Source organism: Rhinopithecus bieti, unplaced genomic scaffold (assembly GCF_001698545.2).
Source record: "Rhinopithecus bieti isolate Rb0 unplaced genomic scaffold, ASM169854v2 scaffold_36315, whole genome shotgun sequence".
Lineage (NCBI taxonomy): Eukaryota > Metazoa > Chordata > Mammalia > Primates > Cercopithecidae > Rhinopithecus > Rhinopithecus bieti.
This window is the reverse complement of record NW_016815814.1, coordinates 2,195,161-2,218,815: the sequence shown is the minus strand read 5'-3', so window position 1 is coordinate 2,218,815 and position 23,655 is coordinate 2,195,161. Positions and strand designations below refer to the sequence as shown.

The 23,655-nt window shown below is 36.9% G+C and overlaps 1 protein-coding gene across 1 annotated transcript in view; it reads right to left on the bottom strand.

Moving 5' to 3' along the window:
* DNAAF10 (dynein axonemal assembly factor 10) overlaps positions 1–23,655 on the bottom strand; it is a 127,575-nt gene that overhangs the window by 79,312 nt on the left and 24,608 nt on the right. Inside the window, 1 exon segment of the mRNA XM_017853784.1 lies at positions 8,007–8,046. Coding sequence (XP_017709273.1) covers positions 8,007–8,046 — 40 coding nt within the window.

Here is a 23,655-nt window from a genome sequence, read left to right as displayed (position 1 = left end):
ACTAAAAATACAAAAATTAGCCAGGTGTGATGGCGCTCACCTGTAATCCCAGTTTCTTGGGAGGCTGAGACACAAGAATCGCTTGAACCCAGGAGGTGGAGGCTGCAGTGAATCGAGATCATACCACTGCCCTCCAGCCTAGGTGACAGAGCAAGACTCTAAAAAAAAAATTGTTTTTAATTTTTAAAAAATCATTTTAAAAAAAAGCCTGGGAGGAAATAGCAAAATAAAATGTCAGTAGTGATTGGGATGCAAAGATTATGGATAACTGGTCACAGATACCACCATTTTTTTTTAGTTTAAAAAACTGTGGAAGTTACAAAATAGATAAATTAATAAACAAGTAATTTGAGTTTATGTTAACTGCTATTAAAAAATAAATAAAGGCCAGGTATAGTAGCTCATGCCTGCAATCCCAATACTTTGGGAGGCTGAGATGCATGGATTGCTTGAGCCCAGAAGTTTGAGACAAGCCTGGGCAACGTCGTAAAATCCAGACTCTACAAAAAAATTTTTTAAAAGCTTAGCCAGGAGTGGTGGTACATGCCTGTGGTCCCAGCTACTCCAGAACTGAGGTAGGAGAATCGCTTGAGCCCCAGTGAGCCAGGCTGCACTGAACCATGGTTATGCCATGGCACTCCAGCCTGGGCAACAGAGGCCGACTTTGCCTCCCTCTGTCGAGTTTTAAACTCCCTCTATCCAAGTTTGTAAGACACAACAAAAAAGCCCCAACAAAAACAAATCAGGGTACTATTAATACCTGACAGTTGAAGGAGAACAAAGTCAAATAAAGAGCCGACCAAAGACCACTCTACCCAAACTCATAAACAAGCGAAGGTGGTAATAGGAATGAAAGAAATTGACATGTGTTTTTGGGGAAAAAAAGGAGATTGCTGAAACATAATGAGCAATGGGAAAGTGGTCTTAATACAAAACAGAGTGACATCTCATCTCAACGTAAGAGGTCTCCTCAAGCAAGGCAAGACCAGCCTCAAGAAACAGGGGTTGAAGAGGTTATGTCTGCTTGCAAGGAAAGCTCAGAATGGCTGTGGGAGTTCTAGAACCTCATGTTATCTTAATATATTGGCCTCTATTACAACTTTTACAATCTCCTCTTTCCCAACCACTGTCCTTTCACACAAAAGATCTTATTATTTTTAAGCTCCCTGGTCATCTTAACTGGTCCTTCAATCAAGAACTTCTAAGTAAGTAATTTTCTTTAAGTTCTCCAATACAGCCAAAAGTAACCAGCCAATCCACACTCCTTATACTCCTCATTCTCCAAATATTTTACAATAGCAATTTGGTCTACCAAAGTTCTGCCTTCAATAAGCACTTTATTTTATGCAACCATAAAATAAGTTAATGTTTCAATTTGTTCATGATAATGGGATCATTATTATCTCCAAATCCAACTAAGTCAGATAACCAATCCAGATTTCCATTACTTTGAGAGTGTATAGCCTACAGCATTCCTGGAATTATATTTTTCATGGGTTCAACAGACAACAAAATCTAACTCTATGTAGTTGAAGCAAAGGTTGTTTTCAATGCTAAAATTGTTAGGAGGCTAAAAAATGAGTCTGGGTTGAACTTTTAGGAACAATTCACAAAACGACACTACAGAACGAGGCCATCAAAAAACATGGTTTGACCATCCCAAATCTAAATATCTGAAATCCAAAATATTCTGAAATATGAAACTTTTGAGTGTTGATATGGCATGCAAAATAAATGCTTTTGGAGCATTCTGGATTTCAAATTTTAGATTTGGGATGCTCAGTCAGTATATATAATGCAAATACAGGCATACCTCAGAGACACTTTAAGTTTGCTTCCAGACCACCACAATAAAGTGAATAAAGTGAACTACATGAATTTTTTTGTTTTCCAGTGCATATAAAAGTTATGTTTACATATTACTGTTGTCTACAAAGTGTGCAATAACATTATGCCTAAAAAACAACATATACACCTTAATTTAAAAATACTCTACTGCAGCCGTGCACGGTGGCTCACACCTATAATCCCAGCACTTTGGGAAGCCAAGATGGGCGGATCACAAGGTCAGGAGATCGACACCATCCTGGTTAACATGGTGAAAGCCTGTCTCTACTAAAAATACAAAAACATTAGCTGGGTGTGGTGGCGGGCGCCTGTGCTCCCAGCTACTCGGGAGGCTGAGGCAGGAGAATGGCATGAACCCGCGAGGTAGAGCTTGCAGTGAGCCGAGATCGCACTACTGCCCTCCAGCCTGGGCGACAGAGCGAGACTCCGTCTCCAAATAATAATAATAATAATAATACTTTATTGCTAAAAAATGCTAAGGATCATCTGAGCTTTCAGTGAGTTATAATCGTTTTGCTGTTGGTAGGTCTCGCTTCAATGCTGATGGCCACGGACTGATCGGGGTGGCTGTGACAATTTCTTAAAATAAGACAGCAATAAAGTTTTGTCACATCATTTGACAATTCCTTTCATAAAAGATTTCCCTGTAACATACAATGCTGTTTGACAGCATTTTACCCACAGTAGAGCTTCTTTCAAAATTGGAGTCAGTCTTTTCAAATCCTGCTGCTGCTTTATCAGCCAAGTTTATGGAATATTCTAAACCCTTTGTTGTCATTTCAACAATGTTCACAGCATCTTCACCAGTAGATTCCATATCAAGAAACCACTTTCTTCACTCACCCATAAAAAGCAACTCCTCATCTATAAGTTCAAGTTCTATCATGAAATGGCAGCAGATCAGACACATTTTCAGGCTCCACTTCTAATTCTAGTTCTTCTGCTCCTTCTATGACATCTGCAGTTATTTCCTAAATGAAAGCCCTGAACCCCTCAAAATCATCCATGAGGACTGGAATCAGCTTCTTTCAAACTCTTGTTTATACTGATATTTTGACTTCCCATGAATCAAGAATGCTCTTAATGGCAAATCTATAATAGTGAATCCTTTCCAGGTTTTTTTTTTTTTTTGGAGACAGGGTCTCGCTCTGTCATCCAGGCTGGAGTGCAGTGGTGTGATCTCTGTTCACTGCAACCTCTACCTCAGGAGTTCAAGCCATTCTCGTGCCTCAGCCACCTGAGTAGCTGGGATTATAGGCATATGCCAGCATGCCTGGCGAATTTTCATATTTTTGGTAGAGACGGGGTTTCACTATGTTGGCCAGGCTGGTCTCAAACGCCTGACCTCAGGTGATCCGCCCATCTTGGCCTCCCAAAGTGCTGGGATTCCAGATGTGAGCCACTGTGTCTGGCCCTTTCCAGAATGTTTTTAATTTACTTTGCCCAGATCCATCAGAGGAATGACTATCAAAGACAGCTACAGCCTTACAAAATGCATTTCTTAAGTAATAAGACTTGAAAGTCGAAATTACTCTTTACTCCATGGGTTACAAAATGGATGTCATGTTAGCAGGCATGAAAATGTTACTCTCTATATACATTTCCATCAGACCTCTTGGATGACTCGCTGCATTGTCAATGAGCAGGATTACTTTGAAAGAAATCTTTTTTTCTAAGAGGTAAGTGTCAACAGTGGGCTTAAAATATTCAGTAAACCATGCTGTAAACAGTTGTGCTGCCATTTAGGCTTTGTTGTTCCATTTATAGAGCACAGGCAGAGGAGATTTAGCATAATTCTTAAGGTCCTATGATTTACAGAATAACTGTGCACTGGGCTGTAACTTAAAGTCACCAGCTGCACTGTCCCCAAGAGGAGAGTCAGTGCCACCTTCATCTTCTGGATGACTTCCTGCAGCTTCCGCATCAGCACTTGCCGCTTGAACTTGCAAGTTATGGAGATGGCTTATCTCCTTATACTTGAAGAATCAACCTCCGCTAGCTTCAAACTTTCCTCCGGTAGCTTCCTCATCTCTCTCAGCCTTCACAGAATTGAAGAGTTAGGGCTTTGCTCTGCACTAGGCTTTGGCTTAAGGGAATGTTGTGGCTGGTGTGACCTTGTATCCAGACCATAAAACTGTACCTGTATCAGCAATAAGGCTGTTTCCTTTTCTTATCATTCGTTTGTTCACTGGAGTTAGCACTATTAATTTCCTTTAAGAACTTTTTCTTTGCATCCATATCTTGGCTAATTGTGTGGCACAAGAGGCCTAGCTTTTGGCCTATCTGGGCTTTCGACACACCTTCCTCAATATGCTTAATCATTTCTAACTTCTGATTTAAAATTAAACATATCTAATTCTTTCTCACTTGAACAATTAGAGGGCAGTGTAGGGTTATTAACTAGTCCAATTTCAATACTGCTGTCTTCAGGAACAGGGAGGCCTGAGGAAAAGGACAGAGTTGTGGGAATGGCCAGTCAGTGCAGCCGTCAGAACACAGACAACTGGACTAAGTTCACCATCTTACATGGACACTGTTCATGCTGCCCCAAAATGATTACAATAGTAACATCAAAGATCACTAACCACAGACCACCATACAGATATAATAATGAAAAAGTATGAAATACTGCAAAAATTACCAAAATGTGACACAGACAGGAAGTGAAAACATGCTGCTGGGAAAATGGCAGAGACAGACTTACTTGGCATAGTGTTACCACAAACCTTCAATTTGTAACAAACACAATTATCTGCAAAGTACAATAAATCAAAGCATAATAAAACGAGATACACCTGCATACTACCCAAAGCAATTTACAAATTCAATGCTATTTCTATTTAACTACCAATGACATTCTTCACAGAATTAGAAAAAACTATTTTAAAATCCGTATGGAACCAAAATAGCCAAGGCAATCCTAAGCAAAAAGAATAAAGCTGGAGACATCACACTACCTGATTTCAAGCTATACTACAAAGGCTACAATAACTAAAACAGCATGGTACTGGTACAAAAACAGATACACAGACCAATGGAACAGAATAAAGAGTCCAGAAATAATGTTGCACACCTACAACAAAGTTGACAAAAGCAAGTGAAAAGGACTCCCTAATTCAATAAGTGGTGCTGGGATAACTGGGATAACTGACTAACCATATGCAGAAGATTTAAACTGCCTTCCTTATGCCATATACAAAAATCAACTCAAGATAGATAAAAGACTTAAATGTAAAACCTGAAACTATTAAAAACCCTGGAAGATAAGCTAGAAAATACCGTTCTAGATAAAGGATCTGGCAAAGATTTCATGACAAAGTCACCAAAAGCAATTGCAACAAAGACAAAAACTGACAAATTGGACCTAATTAAACTAAAGAACTTCTGCCAAAGAAACTATCAACAGAGTAAACCAGACGACCTACAGAATGGGAGAAAACATCTGCTAACTATGTATCTGTCAAAGGTCTAATATCCAGAATCTCTAAGGAACTTGAACCTAAAAGCAAAAAAACAAATAACCCCATTAAAAAGTGGGCAAAGGACACAAACAGACACTTTTCAAAATAAGGCATACATGTGGCCAACAATCATATGAAAAAAATTCTCAACATCACTGATCATTAGAGAAATGCAAATCAAAACCACAATTAGATACTGTCTTACACCAGTCAGAATGGCTATTACTAAAACGTCAAAAAGTAACAGATGCCAGCGAGGATGCAGACAAAAGGGAACGCTTATACACTACTAGTGAGAATGTAAATCAGTTCAGGCTTTGTGGGAAGCAGTGCAGCTACTTCTCAAAGAACTTAAAACAATTACCATCTGACCCAGCAATCCCATTACTGGGTATATATCCAAATGAATATAAATAATTCTACCATAAAGACACATGGACACATATATTTACATTATTCACAATTTATTATTCGCAATAGCAAAGACATGGAATAAACCTAAATGCCCATGAAGAGCAGACTGGATAAAGAAAATGAGGTACATATACAACATGGTATACTACGCAGCCATAAAGACACAAGATCGTGTCTTTTGCAGCAACACGGATGCAGCTGGAACCCATTATCCTAAGTAAACACACGAACAGAAAACCAAATACTGCATGTTCTTACTTGTAAGTGGGATCTAAACAACGAGAACACGTGGACACAAAGATGGGAACAACAGACATCAAGGCCTACTTGACAGTGGAGGGTGGGAGGAGGGAGAGGATCAAAAAATGACCTATCAGCTACTATGCTTAGTACCTGGTGGCAAAATAATCTGTATACCAAATCCCCATGACACACAGTTTATCCATATAACAAACCTGCACATACCCATGAACCTAAAATAAAAGTTAAAAAAAAAAAAAAAAAAAAAAAAAAAAAGAGGTACACCTGTTTTCCAAAACCCCAAAATTCAAAACCCAAAACATTTATGGTCTCAAGATTTTTGGATAAGGAATACTCAACCTGTATTCCCTGTCCGTAAGAAAGCTGCATAGTAAAGTTGAAAGCTTCTGGCTCCAGAGCATTACACATATCACATAAATCCAAATCACAACCAGAATCCTACCAGCAGAAACAATAAAAATAGGAAAATAACAAATTCTAATTCACTTCTACCTTCCATATCTCAGGAGTATATCTGTGGCAGAAATAAAGTAACATTAAGAACTCTGACTGCAAAGGAATCTGAGATACGTACTTGTGAGTTTTAGTTTCTAAAATCCCAGAAAGTTTAAATACTATTGAATACCTTTGGTAATATAACATAAAACTATGGTTTCCACATCAACAAACATACTACAATGGAAGAGTATAGAAGACAACCAAATTAAGGGAATGAAGTTGCTCAGAGGATATAAAGAAATTAGGATTCGAAGATGGAGGGGAAAGTGGGTGGGGAAAGAGGAGATGAGGCTAAATAAGTAAAACTACAATGTATATGAACAGTATAAACAAGGACTTAAGAATTACTAAGTCCTTATTTTATATTACTAAATACTAAAATATAAATAAAACACACTGTAAGAATAAATGTTGTTTTATACATCAATTAGTGGTTTTTTAGACTTAATTCTTAACCCTAAGAGCTAACAGTAACCAAATAAAATAAATTTATATTGTAATAGAAAACCATAGAGGGACAATCCTGTATTTTTTAAAGGAACGGCAAAACGAACATGCCCTTGATACAACATCCCATTAACCGGCTACAATCAAATTGGATATGGTAAGTGACCAGACCACTGGTCTAACCTAAGTCTTAAAAAAAAAAAAAAAAAAGGCTTACTGGAATATTAATACAAGCAAATTAATTCTAAATTAACATCCAATCTTTCAAATATTAAACTTCTATCAAAGGTATACATTAAAGACCTTTTCAAATTTAAAATAAGACATTTTAAACATCAGAAAAAGGCTTTACACAACACTTTTATTCTGAAAGTCTGCTCTTCAGTCAGAGAAAGAATCACCCCCACCCCTCCCTAAAATGTAAAAAACAAAAAACTTAGTGATTCTATTTGTTCAAAAAATAAAAAAAAGGACTTAATGAATGCTATGTGCCTTGTCTGTCTCTCCTTCCAGAAAATACGGAAAACTGTACTTTTCAGCCCCAAACAGGGGCAGTTTGGTGGTGCTGCAAAACTAGCTCTGGCCTATAAATATGAAATATGAGCACAACTGATATAAATCACCTCTGGGCCAAGGCAGATAAAAGCACGGCCTACAGGTCCTTGGATTTCCCTCTTCCTCACTGATCTTGGGAACATGCATTAGAGATGGTGGCATTCCAAGACAAGGGAGCCTGGATCACTGAGTCATCAAAGAGAAGAGTTCCTACAAATTTGCTTTGAAACTTCACTTGAAAAACTTCTGTTAGTTTAAGACACCGAGATTTTGGGGTTTATTTATAACTATAGCACAGTGTAGATATTAGTAATAAACAAGTCTATTTAAAAATATTCCTACTTTGGTAACATAAAAAGACTGTATGTCAAATTCACTATCCATTTTAAAAGTTAAGGGCTAACATTGCTACAAAGGTAAGTAAATATACATTACAGAGGTATATGATACACACACACACAAACGCGCAGAGACAGAGATGAGTGAATAAAAGTAACTCTTGAAAACAAGAATATGACTTACAGTGTGAGCACATTTCCAAAGGATAACTTGCCTCATTTCCCTGCGGGGCGGGAGGGGGGAGAAAAAAGAAATAATTAGTCATAAAATAGGCACAAATTTCTTTAAAATATTAAACCTAAATATTTTAAGCCAAAAAACATAGGGAAATAAGCCATAAACTAATAATATGACCACATCTATAAATTACATTTATATTTTTAAAAAATAAGTAAGAAAACAAATAATACTGTAGAAAGAGTTCTTGAATCAAACTGTTCTGATTTATGGCTCTGTCACTTAGGATTTACGTAAATATTTGATTGCAATATATTTTAAATATTTTCTACACCCTAAATATGTTATATGCCAAATTTTAACACATTAGGGACTGTCAATGCTCCAACTTGTCTTGCTAGGTGAACTGATTTTGCGGTAGAGCTTAGAACAAAGATCCCCTTGCCAACTCTAACTGAAGAGTTTCCTGAGACTGCAAAATGAGCTGTTAAAAAGAAAAAAACAGAAATCTGTTACCATTTTTCCCTGTATTGAAACGTAATTTTCTATATGCTGAGCAACTAAAATAAGAAAAATATTAATGGAAAGGTGAGTCTAACTTGACAGTCAGCCACTTGAAAACCATTTCAAATTTTTCTTTTCATACAAAATCTTATTTCATGAATAGACCCTAACTTAACATAATTTATCTGAACTCCTAATTTATATATATAAAAAAAGTAAACCTATCCGTTTTCTATACCAGGATTTTACGTTAAATATATTTAAGGAAAAAAGTGTTCTAGAAAAACTAGAAGGCCGGGCGCGGTGGCTCACGCCTGTAATCCCAGCACTTTGGGAGGCCGAGACGGGCGGATCACGAGGTCAGGAGATCGAGACCATCCTGGCTAACACGGTGAAACCCCGTCTCTATTAAAAATAAAAAAAAAAAATTAGCCAGGCGAGGTGGCGGGTGCCTGTAGTCCCAGCTGCTCAGGAAGCTGAGGCAGGAGAATGGCGTAAACCTGGGAGGCGGAGCTTGCAGTGAGCTGAGACCCGGCCACTGCACTCCAGCCTGGGCGACAAAGCGAGACTCCGTCTCAAAAAAAAAAAAAAAAAGAAAAACTAGAGACCTGGGTCAATGCCTACATTTAACAACTCTGAGAACTGGGCCCAGGGAGGTCAAATATCTGCTGGAAGATCACACCATTTGATCAGCCGTGGAATCAAAAGTAGTTCTAAATCTAAAACAGTAAAAATCCCAAGTAGTGTAACAGACTCAGAAGTAGAATCATTAAGATCTTTAAAATCGTCTATAGAATTTAAAGTAACATAAGTTAAATTTTTAAAGTTCAGTGGTAAATTGAATACCAAGCATCCTATATTCTATTTATCTAACCTTGACCCTGCCTAGCAATTAAATAGCAATAAGTATACAGTTGCTATTAATTCAAGTGTACAATTAACATTGGTATATTTAAATATATATCTTCAGAAGCTATTGAAAACCTAAATTGTTTTTTTTAGTATGGCTGGCTTTTAAACTCCTCAACATACCTTTAATCCTATGTAAACTTAAAGTCTAATCAGTAAGTTACAGCATTCAATTAACTGACATGGTACCAATAGCTACTCTTTTTCTTGCAAGTTATAGCAGATAATTGCAATTTTCCATAACTGGTAATATTAGGTCACTTTAAATATCAAATGTATGTTAAAGTGAGGATAAAAGAAAGCAAACATTAATAAAGCTTGATATTAAGAGATGGATTTCTGCTTATTTTGCACATTACTTAATTGATCTTAATATTCTTACCATGATTCTTATCTTCACTGCCTTACATATTCTTGTTTGTCTTAATTTTTTTTAATGCTTTTTTTTGTTTTCCTTATTCCACACTACCTTAAAGTTAAGTATGTTTCTTGCAAGACTCTCAAGAGCATACCAGTATTTTATTTACTAAATTTTGCACTGTCACTGTGAGGTTTTTTTTTTTTTTTTTAAATAAGTATCATTACTATTTTATAAGTAGGTAAAAAGTAGTTATGTGGTAGTTTCAAGCAGGATTTTAAAACTAGGTCCTTTTTTCTCCAGCCCACTAACCTTTAGAGTGTTATCAATTCTTTGTAAACGATACCATCTATCTCACACTAGACAACGCCCACAAGACCTAAGAACCAACCAGGCCAGGGCTCCTAAGGACTTTCCCATTAACAAGGAATAACTCGTTGTGCTCCTAAACTTGGAATCCATATATCCAAAACATTATTGCAACCACAATCTGTCCCAAACTGACCACATCACATCCCTGCTAAAATTCAATAGCTCCCACTGCCTTCACAATAAAAACTAACACTTTTTAGAAAGCTAAGTAAAATCCTTTAAGACAACTCGTATCTCTGCAGTCACTCTCCCAAGCAGCACCACCATCTCTACCCTACATTCCCCACTTTTTACTCTACACTCTGTATTGTTTGAACTTTTACAGCAAGAATGTCTTCATAGTTTACCTTCCATTTAAAAAAGGAAACCAAAGCAAAACATGGCAATATAAAGATAATTTTGTCAATATGGTCAATATAATTTTGTTCCATGTTCAGTCTTCCTCATGCTTAGTCACTAGTAAAAAACAGGAGTTTTGGAGATTCCCCTTTATATTCCTCTCCCCACCCCCTCATGGTCAGCTTCTTAAGCTACTAGCTGGGAGTATTACATTTATCAGTAATTGTTTCATTCAGGTTTGGCGTGTGGGCTATAGTTTATTGATCCCTGAATCTAATGCATAATTACATTTAAACAAAAAATACACATCAGTTTGTAAATTATTATATCAGACTTAACTGGAAAAAATAGCATTTCTGAAGGTAAATTAATTCTTCAGTGAATTTCTAGCCGATAGCTCCAGTCTAGGATTGGGAAATACTAAAATAATGACAGATACTGTGAGAGATATACCCAATAAGGTACTGACATTTACTTCTAAGAGAACCACTCAACTGGGGGAAAAAAAAACCATAAAATTACATCTAAATATGAAAAAAGTTCTAAAGCTAACATGTTTTAAGTTTATATAAGAAAGCTTGAAGAATTCAAGCATCATCCCACATGACCAAGTTACTGACAAGATCACTCGATGATGAGGTCCTTAAATAAACCCACTTGCCTTAAGTTCAAGATAGACTTTCCTTACACTATACTGATTTAAAAATTCAGTAACATCTGCCTATGAAGGAGAAATGCTACATGAACCACTCGACCAGTGTTTAAAAAACTACTAAATCAGAAAAATTTTATCAAACAACATTCATCAGGCATTATCTGTGATCACCTACATAAGAAAACAAAAGAGGTAAGCCCTTATCTATGTCCCAGCTTACTATCTGGAGAAAGTTTCCAGGTTGCAGCACAGGAATGGGGAACAGAAACACAGTCCCAAGACATTGCCGAATTGAGAAGTCAGAGATACATGAAGTTCGCAAGGCCAAGGAGGTTAGACTTATGAGGAAGAGTACTTTAGAAAAGGGAGACGCATGAGAGACCTTTGGAGATCTGCATAAAAGTCTCCTCCAGTCTCTGCTTAAGTCTGAGAGGAAACTTCCCAAGTCCAGGAAAAGAACTAGTAGCAGGTTGAGTAACTTTTGGGAGTTTGCGCAGAGCTAGGAATAGTTCATCATCCCATGAGCCAAAATGGAGAAACTTCTAAATACACAGGGAATTGGGTCCAGTCCTCAGAACGACTACATTGGCCATGAATTAAAGTCTGTTCTGAACTTACCTTACGAAAGATAGAAAACAAGTCTCAGATCAAATTTGGGTCTCAGTAACTTAAGCAGATGACAAAACAAACTCTTACACTCTTTAAAGGAATAAAACAAAATCTAGCACAACAGCATAAAATTCACAATGTATGACATCCAATATAAAACATAATAGGATGCTACAAAATGGATGAACCTCAAAATCATGGTAAGTAAAAGCCAAAAACAAAAGGCCACATATTTTATGATTCCATTTATATGAAATATACTGATAAAGAAAATACACAGAAACAGAATGTAGAGACTGGTGGGTGCCAGTTGCTGGGGGAGAAGGAATGGTGAACAATTACTTTTTGGCTATGGGGTTTCCTTTTAGGGTGATGAAAATATTTTCAAACAACATAGAGGTGGTGGTTGTACTACATTATAAATGTACTAAATGCCAGCCTGAGCAACATGGCAAAACACCATCTCTACAAAAAATACAAAAAAGGCTGGGCGTGGTGGCTCACGTCTGTAATCCCACCACATTGGGAGGCTGAGGTGGGCAGATCACTTGAGGTCAGGAGTTCAAGACCAGCCTGGTCAACATGGTGAAACCTCATCTCTACTAAAAATACAAAAATTAGCAGGGCATGGTGGCGGGTGCCTGTAATCCCAGCTACTCGAGAGGCTGGGGCAGGAGAATCACTTGAACCGGGGAGGTGGAAGCTGCAGTGAACAGAGATCGTACCACTGCACTCCAGCTTGGGCAACAAAGCGAGACTCCACCTCAAAAACAAAAACAAAAATATGAGCCAGGCATGTTGGCATATGCCTGTAGTCTCAGCTACTCAGGAGGGTGATAAGGGACGACTGCTTGAGCCTGGGAGGTCAAGGGTGCAGTGAGCCACGAGCACACCACTGCATTCCAGCCTGGGCAACCAAGCAAGACTTTGTCAGTAAGTAAGTAAGTAAATAAATAAATAAATGTCACTGAACTGTTTACTTTTAAAATGATTTTGTTATGTGAATTTCATGTCAATAAAATGTTTTACTTTCTGTTTAAAGAAACAATGGCTCCAAATCTTCCAAATTTGATGAAAACTTTAAATCCCCAAATCCAAGAAGTTCAATGAACTCTAAGTAGAAGAAACATAAAACAAAAAACACACATACACATAATAAATTGCTGTGACACAGAAAATCCTAAATATAATCAGAGAGGAAAAAAAATTAACTACATACATATAACAAAATTACTACAGCATATTTCTTCTTAGAGACACCAAGGACAGGAAACAATGGAATCTGTTTAAAGTGTTAAAAAAAAAAAAAAAAAAAACTATCAGTTTTATATCCAGCAAAACATCTTTCAAACATTATGGCAAATGCTTTTCCAGATAACAAAACTGAAAGGAAAGATTAGGCTCCAACATATATTCACTACAAAAAAAAAGTCAAAAGAAATTCTTCAGGCAGAAGAAAAATGGTATCAGATGGAAAGCTGGATCTAGACAAAGAAATGAAGAATATCAGAAATGGTAAATGGTAAGTATAAAAGACATTTTCTCATTTTAAATGTCTTTAAAATATGACTATTTAAAAGCAAAAATAATGTATTGTGGGGTAAAGTGAACATATGACAACAGCACAAAAGGGCAGGGAAAAAACGAATGCATGCTGTTGCCAGGATTTTACACTGTAAGAGAAACACTGTACCATTATTTGAAGTACAGCACGGTATATTAAAGATGTATATTGTAAACTCTAGAACAGCTTTAAAAAAAAGGAGACAAAATAAAATGGTATCATTGTGATGGTTAATTTTGTGTCAACCTAACTGGGTCAAGGGATGCTCAGCTATCCAGCTAAACATTATTTCTGAGTGAGAGTCTGCTAGGGTGTTTGTGGAAAAGATTAGCATCTGAACTGGTGAACTAAGTAAAACTGATTGGATAATATCCTATCTGTCCAGCACCTGAATAGAACAAAAAGGCAGAAGATTGAATTAGTTCTCTGCCTCACTGCCTGAGCTGCAAAGTCAAGCTTTTCCTTCCCTCAATGCTCCTGGTTCTCAGGTCTTCAGACTCAGACTAGAATTTACACTATCAGTTCTTTAGCTCTCAGGACTTCAAGCTACAGCACCAGCTTTCCTGGGTCTCCAGCTTACAGACAGCAGGAGCAGAACTTCTTAGCCTCCATAATCATGTGAGGCAATATCATACAATAAATCTCTTTCTAGACATATGTATCTCCTACTGGTTATTTCTCTGGAGAACCCTGACTAATATAATCAGAAAAAATAATCCAAAAAAAGGCAGACAAATAGGTACAAAGAAACAAAAAGAAAATAAGAAACATAAGAAATAGCAAGAAAGCAGATTTAAAAGCAAACATTTTGAGAATTATACATTTCATAATGCTAAAAAGAGCCAATTCATCAGAAAGATGAAGTCCAAAAACATACCAATCCTACATAAATTCTTTCAGAAAGCAGAAAGGAAGGGTACTGTCCTGAACTCATTTTATGAAGCCAGCATTACTGTGATGCCAAAATCAGACAATATCACAAAAAAAGAAAACTATGGCCGGGCATGGTGGCTCACGCCTATAATCCTAACACTTGGGGGGCCGAGGCAGGAGTATCACTTAAGGTCAGGAGTTCAAGACCAGCCTGGCCAACATGGTGAAACCCATCTCTACTAAGAATACAAAAATTAGCTGAGCATGATGGTAGGCATCTGTACAATCCCAGCTACTCAGGACGCTGAGGCAGAAGAATCGCTTGAACCTGGGAGGTGGAAGTTGCAGTGAGCTGAGATCATGCCACCACACTCCAGCCTAGGCAACAGTGCGAGACTCCGTCTCAAAAAACAACAAAAAAAAGAAAACTATATCTAATGTTTCTCTATGATCAATAATGTAAAAATCCTTCAGAATATCTTAGCAAATTGAATCCAAAAATAAACATCATGACCAACCAAGGATTATTCCAGCAATGGAAGGTTGGTTTAATACTCAAAACTAATGTGATTCACAACATTAACAGAGAAGAAAGAAAAAACCACACGGTCAACCAAACAGATACAATAAAACCATCTGACAAATTCCAACACCCATTTTTGATAAAACAAGAGTAACTCAGCAAACTAGGAATATTTCTCAATCTATAAAAGGTTATCTACAAAAATTCTTCAAAAAATGTTACATGTAGTAAGATTCTCCCTAAGATTAGAACAAGATAAAGACATCTGCACAAACACAGAAGGCAAGACAAAAGAAACAAAAGGTATACAGATTGAAAAGGAATAAACTGCCTTTAGTTGCGGATGACATAATTGTATATGTACATAAATCCTAAGCAAATTACTAAAAAGCTATCAAAGCTAATAAATGAATTAAGCAAGACGGCAAGATAAAAGGTCAATATACAAAAGTTAAATATATTTCATATTCTGGAAACAAATGGAAAACAAAATTCAGAATACACTTCCATTTATAAAATCATCAAAAATACAAAATACTTAGAAACAGTTAATAAGAGATGTGCAGGGAGAAGACTATAAGACATAGCTGAGAAAGATCTAAGAAAATCCAGCTATATTTATTAATAGATGAGAAGGCTCAATGTTGTTAAGATGGCAATTCTTCCCATAATGATCTGCATATAGAAGACAATCCCAATAAAAATCCCAGCAGAATATTTTACAGAAATCAATAAACTAATTCTAAAATCCATATAGAAATGCAAAGAACCTAAGAGCCAAGGGATCTGAATGAAAAAGAAGAACAATGGTGAAGGACTTACAATATCTGACTTAAAGAGTTATAAAGGGCTGGGTGCAGTGGCTCTTGCCTGTAATCCCAGCACTCTGGGAGGCGGAGGTGGGTGGATCACTTGAGGTCGGGAGTTTGAAACCAGCCTGGCCAACATGGTGAAACGTTGTCTCTACTGAAAATAAAAAAAATTAGCCGGGCATGGTGGCAGGCACCTGCAATCCCAGCTACTCAGGAGGCTGAGGCAGGAGAATCACTTGAACCTTGGAAGCAGAGGTTGCAGTGGGCCGAAATCGTGCCACTGCACTCCAGCCTGGACGGCAGAGCAAACTCGTCTCAGGGGGAAAAAAAAAAAGTTATAAAGCTAGTCATCAAAAGAGTGGTACTGGTGTAAGAACAGACAAAGATCAATTGGACAGAATAAAGTAAACACACACAATTTTCAAGAAAGGTTTACAGGTAATTAAATGGGGGAAAAAATCTTTGCAACAAATGATGCTACAACAACTAAATAGCAATATGCAATTAAAAAAAAAGGACACAAAGATTTGAACAGATATTTCACAACAAAATATATGATTAACATCAAATAAACACAAGAAAAGACGTTTAATATCACTAGACATTAGAAAAAGGCAAGTTAAAACCAAAGTGAGATATTACTATACAGGCAACTAGCATAATAAATTATGTCTATACTTTTAAAATGGACATACAAAGTATTACTGAAGATGTGGAATAAATGATTATGTGGTGAACAGAATTCTTAGCCCTTTGAAATTCTGAATCCCTTGTATACATACATTTTCTCCCAATTACTAAATCAAACACTAATCTAGTTACTGCTGCAGAAGGATTTTGCACATGTAATTAAGGTCCCAAATCAACCACCTCTGGATAAGATTTATCCAGGTGGCCCTGACCCGTAAGAGCCCTTTAAAAGCAGTTTTCCTTGTGTGGTCTAAGAAGGTGAAAATGAAAGAGTCAAAGCGGGAGAGGAATTCAACACAAGGGAAGTGGAAGGACCACATGGCATTGAATGCAGGCAGCCTGACAGGGATGAGAGTGAGCTCTAGTGAACAGGAGCAAGGAAACAGAGTGCTCAATCTCACAAGGGCAAAGAGCTGAATTCCACCAATAACGTGAACAGCTTGGAAAGCAGACTTCCCCAGAACCCCTGGAAGAGCACTTGGTCTGGTTGGCACCTTGATTTCAGTCTTGTGATGCTCTGAAGAGAACCCAGTCACGCAGTGGTGAGCTTCTGATTTACGGAACTATGAAATAATAAATGAGTGCTGTTTTAAACTACTATGTTTATGGGAATTTGTTACACAGCAACAGAAAACTAATAACCAAACTTACAGTGTATGTGGCTAAAAGTAAAAACATTGACATACCAAAGTGTTGGTGAAGATGTAGAGCAAATGAAAATTTTATATCTTGCTAGTGAGAACTCAAAACTGTACTGCCATTTCAGAAAACAGTGTGTTGGACTCTTAGCGTAACCGGAAATGAAAACATGTCCACACAAAAATTTGTACTCACATGTCCACAGCAGCTTTATTCAGCTTTATTCTCAATAGACCACTCTGGAAACAACCTAAATGTCTTCAACTGGTGAACAGATACACTGTTATATCCAGACAACAGAGTACTATTCAGTAATGAACAAGGAAAAGACTACTAATACACCCAATAACATAATGAATCTCAAAAGCAATACGCTAAGTGAAAGAAACCAGACACAAAAAGCTATGCGCTGTGTGGTTCCATTTATAAATGCTACAAAAAACAAACTACAGTAACTGAAAGTTCTAGGGGTTTTGGGGTAGAGGGGGAGAGCAGGGAGTGAATGAAAAAGGTACCAGGTAACATTTCAGGGTGATAGACCTACTCTACATCTTGTCTGTGGTGATTACAAAACTACATACATTTATCAAGGCACATTAACCATACACTTAAAACTAGTTTTTATTATAGGTAAGTTGCACCTCAATAAAGCTGATTTTTTTAACTCAATATATTAAGGACCTTAGTCCCAAATATAATGGAATTGCTTAATACATAATTTAAGTCTCCAGTTAAGAAACAATCTCATCACTTTCTTTAAAATAATCAAGTTTCACAGCTGTCATATTATTCAAAATTCAAACTATATGGATTTATTTTTATAAGACACACATTTCAAGGTAATGTATTCATAGCAAATAACCTTTTCCAGATTAATCTTACAGAATCATGAGAAACCAAAAATTATTTACATTTACAGTAATCTTGACATTTGTAATTCATCCCTTAGTCTCTCCTTCCCTGATTTTAAACTCCATGAAGGCACCAACTGTCTTATTACCTTTTGATATTCTTTGCCAGATTTAACGTTGTCCTAAATTTACTTTAAAGGAAGAATTTGATTAGGTGCATGGTAAAAGTCTGGAACCGTTTAAGTCCTATTTAAGCATCAATGCGCTGAAGTACAAGGTTAGATTAAGGGCATTAGAAGACCCAAATTCTTAAAAGTCCAGTTATTAAAGCACTTTAGATTTTCTCTTTCCTTTTGATGCTCACTTTTCATAATGAGTATTAAGCATTTGGATCTGCATACATTTTAAATAAGCAAACAGTACTCTAATACTGAAGTAATATTTATAGTTCACAAAGAGTCTACAACCAAATAAGGAAATGTTGTCATCTCTTAAAGTCTACTAGATAAAGATAAATGTCTAAATATTCTGACTGCATATCCTCTGAAATATTCAAAGCTTTACAGAATGTATCCATAAAATTTATTTTTATTCTTTCAAACCTTGTCACTTTAAGATCAAAGCAACTCTAAACCAAAGAGAACCAAGTTTTTTTCATTTCTTTGCCAGAAAAATTTTTTAGATAATATTTTCCTGATTCCTACTGATTTCGGATCCCAAAACTGACAATCGTAATAGAATTTTTTTAAATGTTGAATAACATGAACTTGAAGAAAGTTACCTTAGGAATCAATCCAAATGTCTTTACCTGCTGAAAGACAGCTTGATGGCTGCACAATTAATGTAATTATTATAATGAAATTAGTTTTTTCTACAGTAAAGTCACCGACCATCTTAGTAACTGTTCTAGAACAGATTCTCCCTCTTCTTAAGAAATACAAAGCAAAAGGCATAAAACCATGGATGCATGAATGTCAGGGACAGGGAGTGAAAAGATCAAAAGACAGAAACAGGAGATAAAAATCAATCATACCAATGACAGATCCAAGCTTCTTTAATGATTTTAGGAGGGGGGGGAAAAACCCTAAAAATTTCTAGTCTGATAAATGCTGCCGTAATTACAATCTATAACTTGTTTGAATCCATCCAGCAAATGTATGAAGGCACATAATATATGTTAACTATTTTAAAGATCCTATTACTCACTTTGACAGTTAAAACATATTTCCCATTAAATGACACCTACACCTACATTACCCCCACTCCTGTTTTTCCTTCTACTATTTAATGTTAACCACAATTTTTGTGTTTATCTTGCATTGTGCACAATTTCGCTGAACTTATTCATTAGTACTGTAAGTTATCTTTTTTAGATTTCTTGAAATTTTTCTATGTAGATAGTCATACCATCTGCAAATAGGATCTGTTTTTCTTCTTTCCAATCTGTATGCCTTTATATTCTTCTCCTGCCTTACTGCACTGGCTAGAACTTTCAGCACTATGCTGAAAAGAGCTAAAATCCTTGCTTTGTTACAGATCTTACAGAGAAAGTACTCAGTCTTTTGCCATTAAGTATGTCAGCCGTAGGTTTTCACAGATGTTCTTTATTCAACTGAGAACATCTCCCTCTACATTTTCTAAGTTTTGTTTTGTCTTGGGTTTTATTCTTTAGCCTGTTAATATAATTATACAGACGAAGTTTCAAACAGTGAACCAGCTTTGCACCCATAAAACACCCATAACTGATTATGGTGTATAATCTTTTAAAAGTATTAACTCTATTTGTTAATGTTTTAAGGGTTTCTGCATCTACACTGACATGAGGATGTTGATCCATAGTTATCTTTTTTGGATTTTGGTATCAAGGAAACAGGGCTACTCAAATTCTATTTCACACTGGAAGAAGTGTGATAGTTTGTGTTTAAGGAACTGGTTCATTACTTCAAAGTTGTCAAATTTATGTGTATAGAATTAGTTATAGTAATCCCTTATCTTTTTTCACATCTGCAGGGTCTACAGCGATGTCCCCTATTTCATTCCTTATAATGGTAATTTCTGTCTTATTACTTGTCAGTCTTATTTATGTTTTTGAAGAATGAGCTTTTTTTTCTGAGATGGAGTCTTGCTCTGTCGCCCAGCCTGGAGTGCAGTGGCGGGATCTAGGCTCACTGCAAGCTCCGCCTCATGAGTTCACGCCATTCTCCTGCCTCAGCCTCCAGAGGAGCTGGTACTACAGGCAACCGCCACCACGCCCGGCTAATGTTTTTGTATTTTTAGTAGAGACGGGGTTTCACCATGTTAGCCAGGATAGTCTCGATCTCCTGACCTCGTGATCCGCCCGTCTTGGCATCCCAAAGTGCTGCAATTACAGGCTTGAGCCACCACACCCAACCAGAATGAGCTTTTTTGTTTCAAAGGTTTTTCTCTATTGTTTTTGTTTTTTTATTTCATTTACTATTTCCTTCCTTCTGCTCGCTTCAGGTAGATTTTTCTCACCTTTTTTTCTAGGTTCTTGAAGTGGGAGCTTAGATTATTGATTTGAGGGGTTTTTCTTTTTCTCAATTGTGTGCATTTAGTGCTATAAATTTCCCTCTCTGGACTGATTTAGTTGTATCCCACAACTTTTGGTATGCTGTATTCTTATTTTCGTGAAGTTCAATGTATTTTTTTAAATTTCCCTGGAGACTTCCTCTTTCACTCATAAATTATTTGGCAGTGTTTAGAGATTTTCCAGTTATCTATTATTGATTTCTAGTTTGATTCCACTTTGGTAGAACACACTTGATTTCAATTCCTTAAAATGTATGTTTATGTTTTTTGGGGGGTTTTCTGAGACAGGGTCTCCCTATCGCTCAGGCTTGAGTGTAGTGGCATGACATGGCTTACTGCAGCCTTGAACTCCTGGGCTTGAGTGATCCTCTCCCACCTCAGCCACTCAACTACAGGCATATGCCATCGTGCTCAGCTAATTTTTTTTTTTTTTTTTCATGGAAACTGAGTCTTTTTACATTGCCCAGGCTCGTCTCAAACTCCTGGCCTCATGCAATCCTCCCACCTTAGCCTCCCCAAGCATTTAGGATTATAGGCATGAACCACCATGCCCAGCTGAGGTTTACTTTTATAGCCCAGGACATAACTTTCCTTGCTATATGTTCTCTAGTCACTTGAAAAGATGAAGCATTCTATAAATTAGATAGTCCTGGATGATTACATTGTTGAGTATCTTTCTATATCCCCCTTGCTGATTTTCTTGCTTGGTTATTCCATCATTTGCTGAGAAATAGGTGTTGACGTCTCCAACTATAATTCTGGACTTGTCTATTTCCCTTTTCAGTTCCATCAGTCTTCATGTATTTTGCAGTTCCACTGCTAACACTTTTAAAACTGCTATGTCTTCTTAGTGGATTAACCCTTTTAACATTATATAATGCCTAGTCACTTTCTCTGGTAATTGCTTTGTTATGAGGTCTACTTTATCTAATATTAAATATAACCATATCTGCTTTCTTTGGATTCATGTTTGCATGATAAATCTTTCTCCTTCCTTTCACTTTTAACATGCCTATATTGTTATATTTAAAGTACAGTTCTTACAGAAATCTTATGATTGGGTAATGTCTTTAATTCATTCTGCCAATATGTTTACTTGGGGTATGTGTGTGTGTGTGTGCATACATACATATATTGGGAAACAGGCTCTCACTCTGGAGTGTAGTGGCACAATCTTGGCTCACTGCATCCTCCACCTCCCAGGCTTAAGTGATGCCCCCATCTCAGTCTCCTGAGTAGCTTGGACCACAGGCACTCGCCACCATGCCCAGCTAATTTTTTGTATTTTTGGTTGAGACAGGTTTCACCATGTTGCCTAGACTGGTCTCAAACTCCTGAGCTCAGGCAATCCACATGCCTCAACCTTCCCAAGTGCTGGGATTACAGTTGTTAAGTCACCATGCCCGGCCTTCATTTCTGTTTTCTTTATCCTGTCTCCTGGTGGGTTAAACTTTTTTTAAATTCCATTTTGATTTATCTATAATGCTTCTGCATGTATCTCTAGAGTTTTCTTAGTGGTTGCTCTATGTACATTATACAGATAACTTTTCACTATCTTATTAGTTCATCATTTTACCCTCCCCCTGCTCACAGCTATCTTAAATATTTCCTCTACATACCTTTAAAACCACATCAGTGTTGTAATTTTTGCTTCAATACTCAAACACAATTTAAAAACTCAAAAGGAGAGTATCTATTGTATTTACCCATACTTTCACACTCTGAATTGTTCCTTCCTCTTTCCTGATGTTCCAAGATTCTTTTATCACACCCCTTCTGTTTTCAGAATGTCTTTTGTTACCTTTCTAGGGTAAGTCTGCTGGTGACATAGTCTCTTAGTTTTCCTTCATATGAGAATGTCTTGATTTCCCTTTCATTCCAGAAGGATGTTTTCTCTAGATACAGGTTTCTGAGTTGACAGTCCTTTTCTTTCAGCACTTGAAAAATGTGAAATTTCCTTCTGGCCTCTATGGTTTCTGATGAGAAAACTGCTATCATTTGAACTGTTTTCCCCATCTACATGAAGTGTAATTTCTCTCGTGCTCATTTAAAGACTTCTCTTGTTTTTATAAGTTTGACTTTGAGATGTCTTGGTCTGGATGTCTACAGGGTTTGTCCTGTTGAACATTCACTTGGCTTTTTAAAACTTAGTGTCTTTTGCCAAATTCGCAATATTTTCAGCCATTATTTCCTTAAGTACTTCTTCAATCCTGCCCTCTCTCTTCCTCTCCTTCTGTGACTCTGACAACACAAGTGTTAAATCTTTTTATAGTCTCATGGTTCCCTGAGGTTCTGTACATTTTTTTTCTTTTTCAGTCTGTTTTCTGTTGTTCAGATTGGGTAACTACTTCTGCCCGCTAGTTCACTGACCTTTCCTCAGTCTGTTTGCTATTAAGCCTACTCACTGGGCTATTGTATTGGTTATTATATTTTTCAGTTCTAAAATTACCATTTGGTTTTTCTGTATGTCTTCTATTTTTTTGCTGAAGTTTTCTTTTTTTTTCCCCTGTTTCATGTACATCAGTTTTTTCTTTGAGTGACACAGGTTTATTTTTGAGAAAATGTGTGCCAAATACTCAAGTGTGAATAATAGATTTTATTAGTTGTTCTCGCTGTTTTGGTATCCTACGAAAAAAAGCAGCTAGTTCAGCTTATAAATCACACAAGTGCTTGTTTTTCCTCAAAACTACAATTACGATTTCACATGTAAAAGTAGTGCTTTACACTTTTTATCATAGAGAATATTTAAAATATGTGTAGTTACTGGTTGAGATTTAACAAAATAGTGCTTTATCAGTGATATTCTTAAGAAAAAGTGGTGTTTTTTAAAACTGCAAGTACACAGTAATAAAGAATACAACTTCTAGTAAAGTAGGGTGCTCCTGTTTCAATTCATGCTAAGGTACCATCAAGTTTTACTAATGATTGCTTTTGCACCATCAGTACAAATAGAAACACAGTAAAGACAAGTCATGTTTTAGTGTTATCATGAAAACAACTTTGACCTCATGTGCTCCCTAGAAAGTGTCTTGGGGATCCCCAAGTATCCATGAACCACTCTGAAAACTGCCAATCTAACCTTAAGATTTAGTTAGGCCGGGCACCGTGGCTTATGCCTATAATCCCAGCACTTTGGGAAGCCAAGGCGGGTGGATCACCTGAGGTCAGGAGTTCAAGACCAGCCTGGACAACATAGCAATACCCCATAACTACTAAAAAAAAAATAATAATAATAATAATAATAATACAAAAATTAGCCAGGCGTGATGGCAAGCATCTGTAACCCCAGCCACTCAGGAGGCTGAGGCAGGAGAATCACTTGAACCTGGGAGGTGGAGGCTGCAGTGAGCCAAGATCACACCACTGCACTCCAGCCTGGGCAACAGAGTGAGACTCTGTCTCCAAAA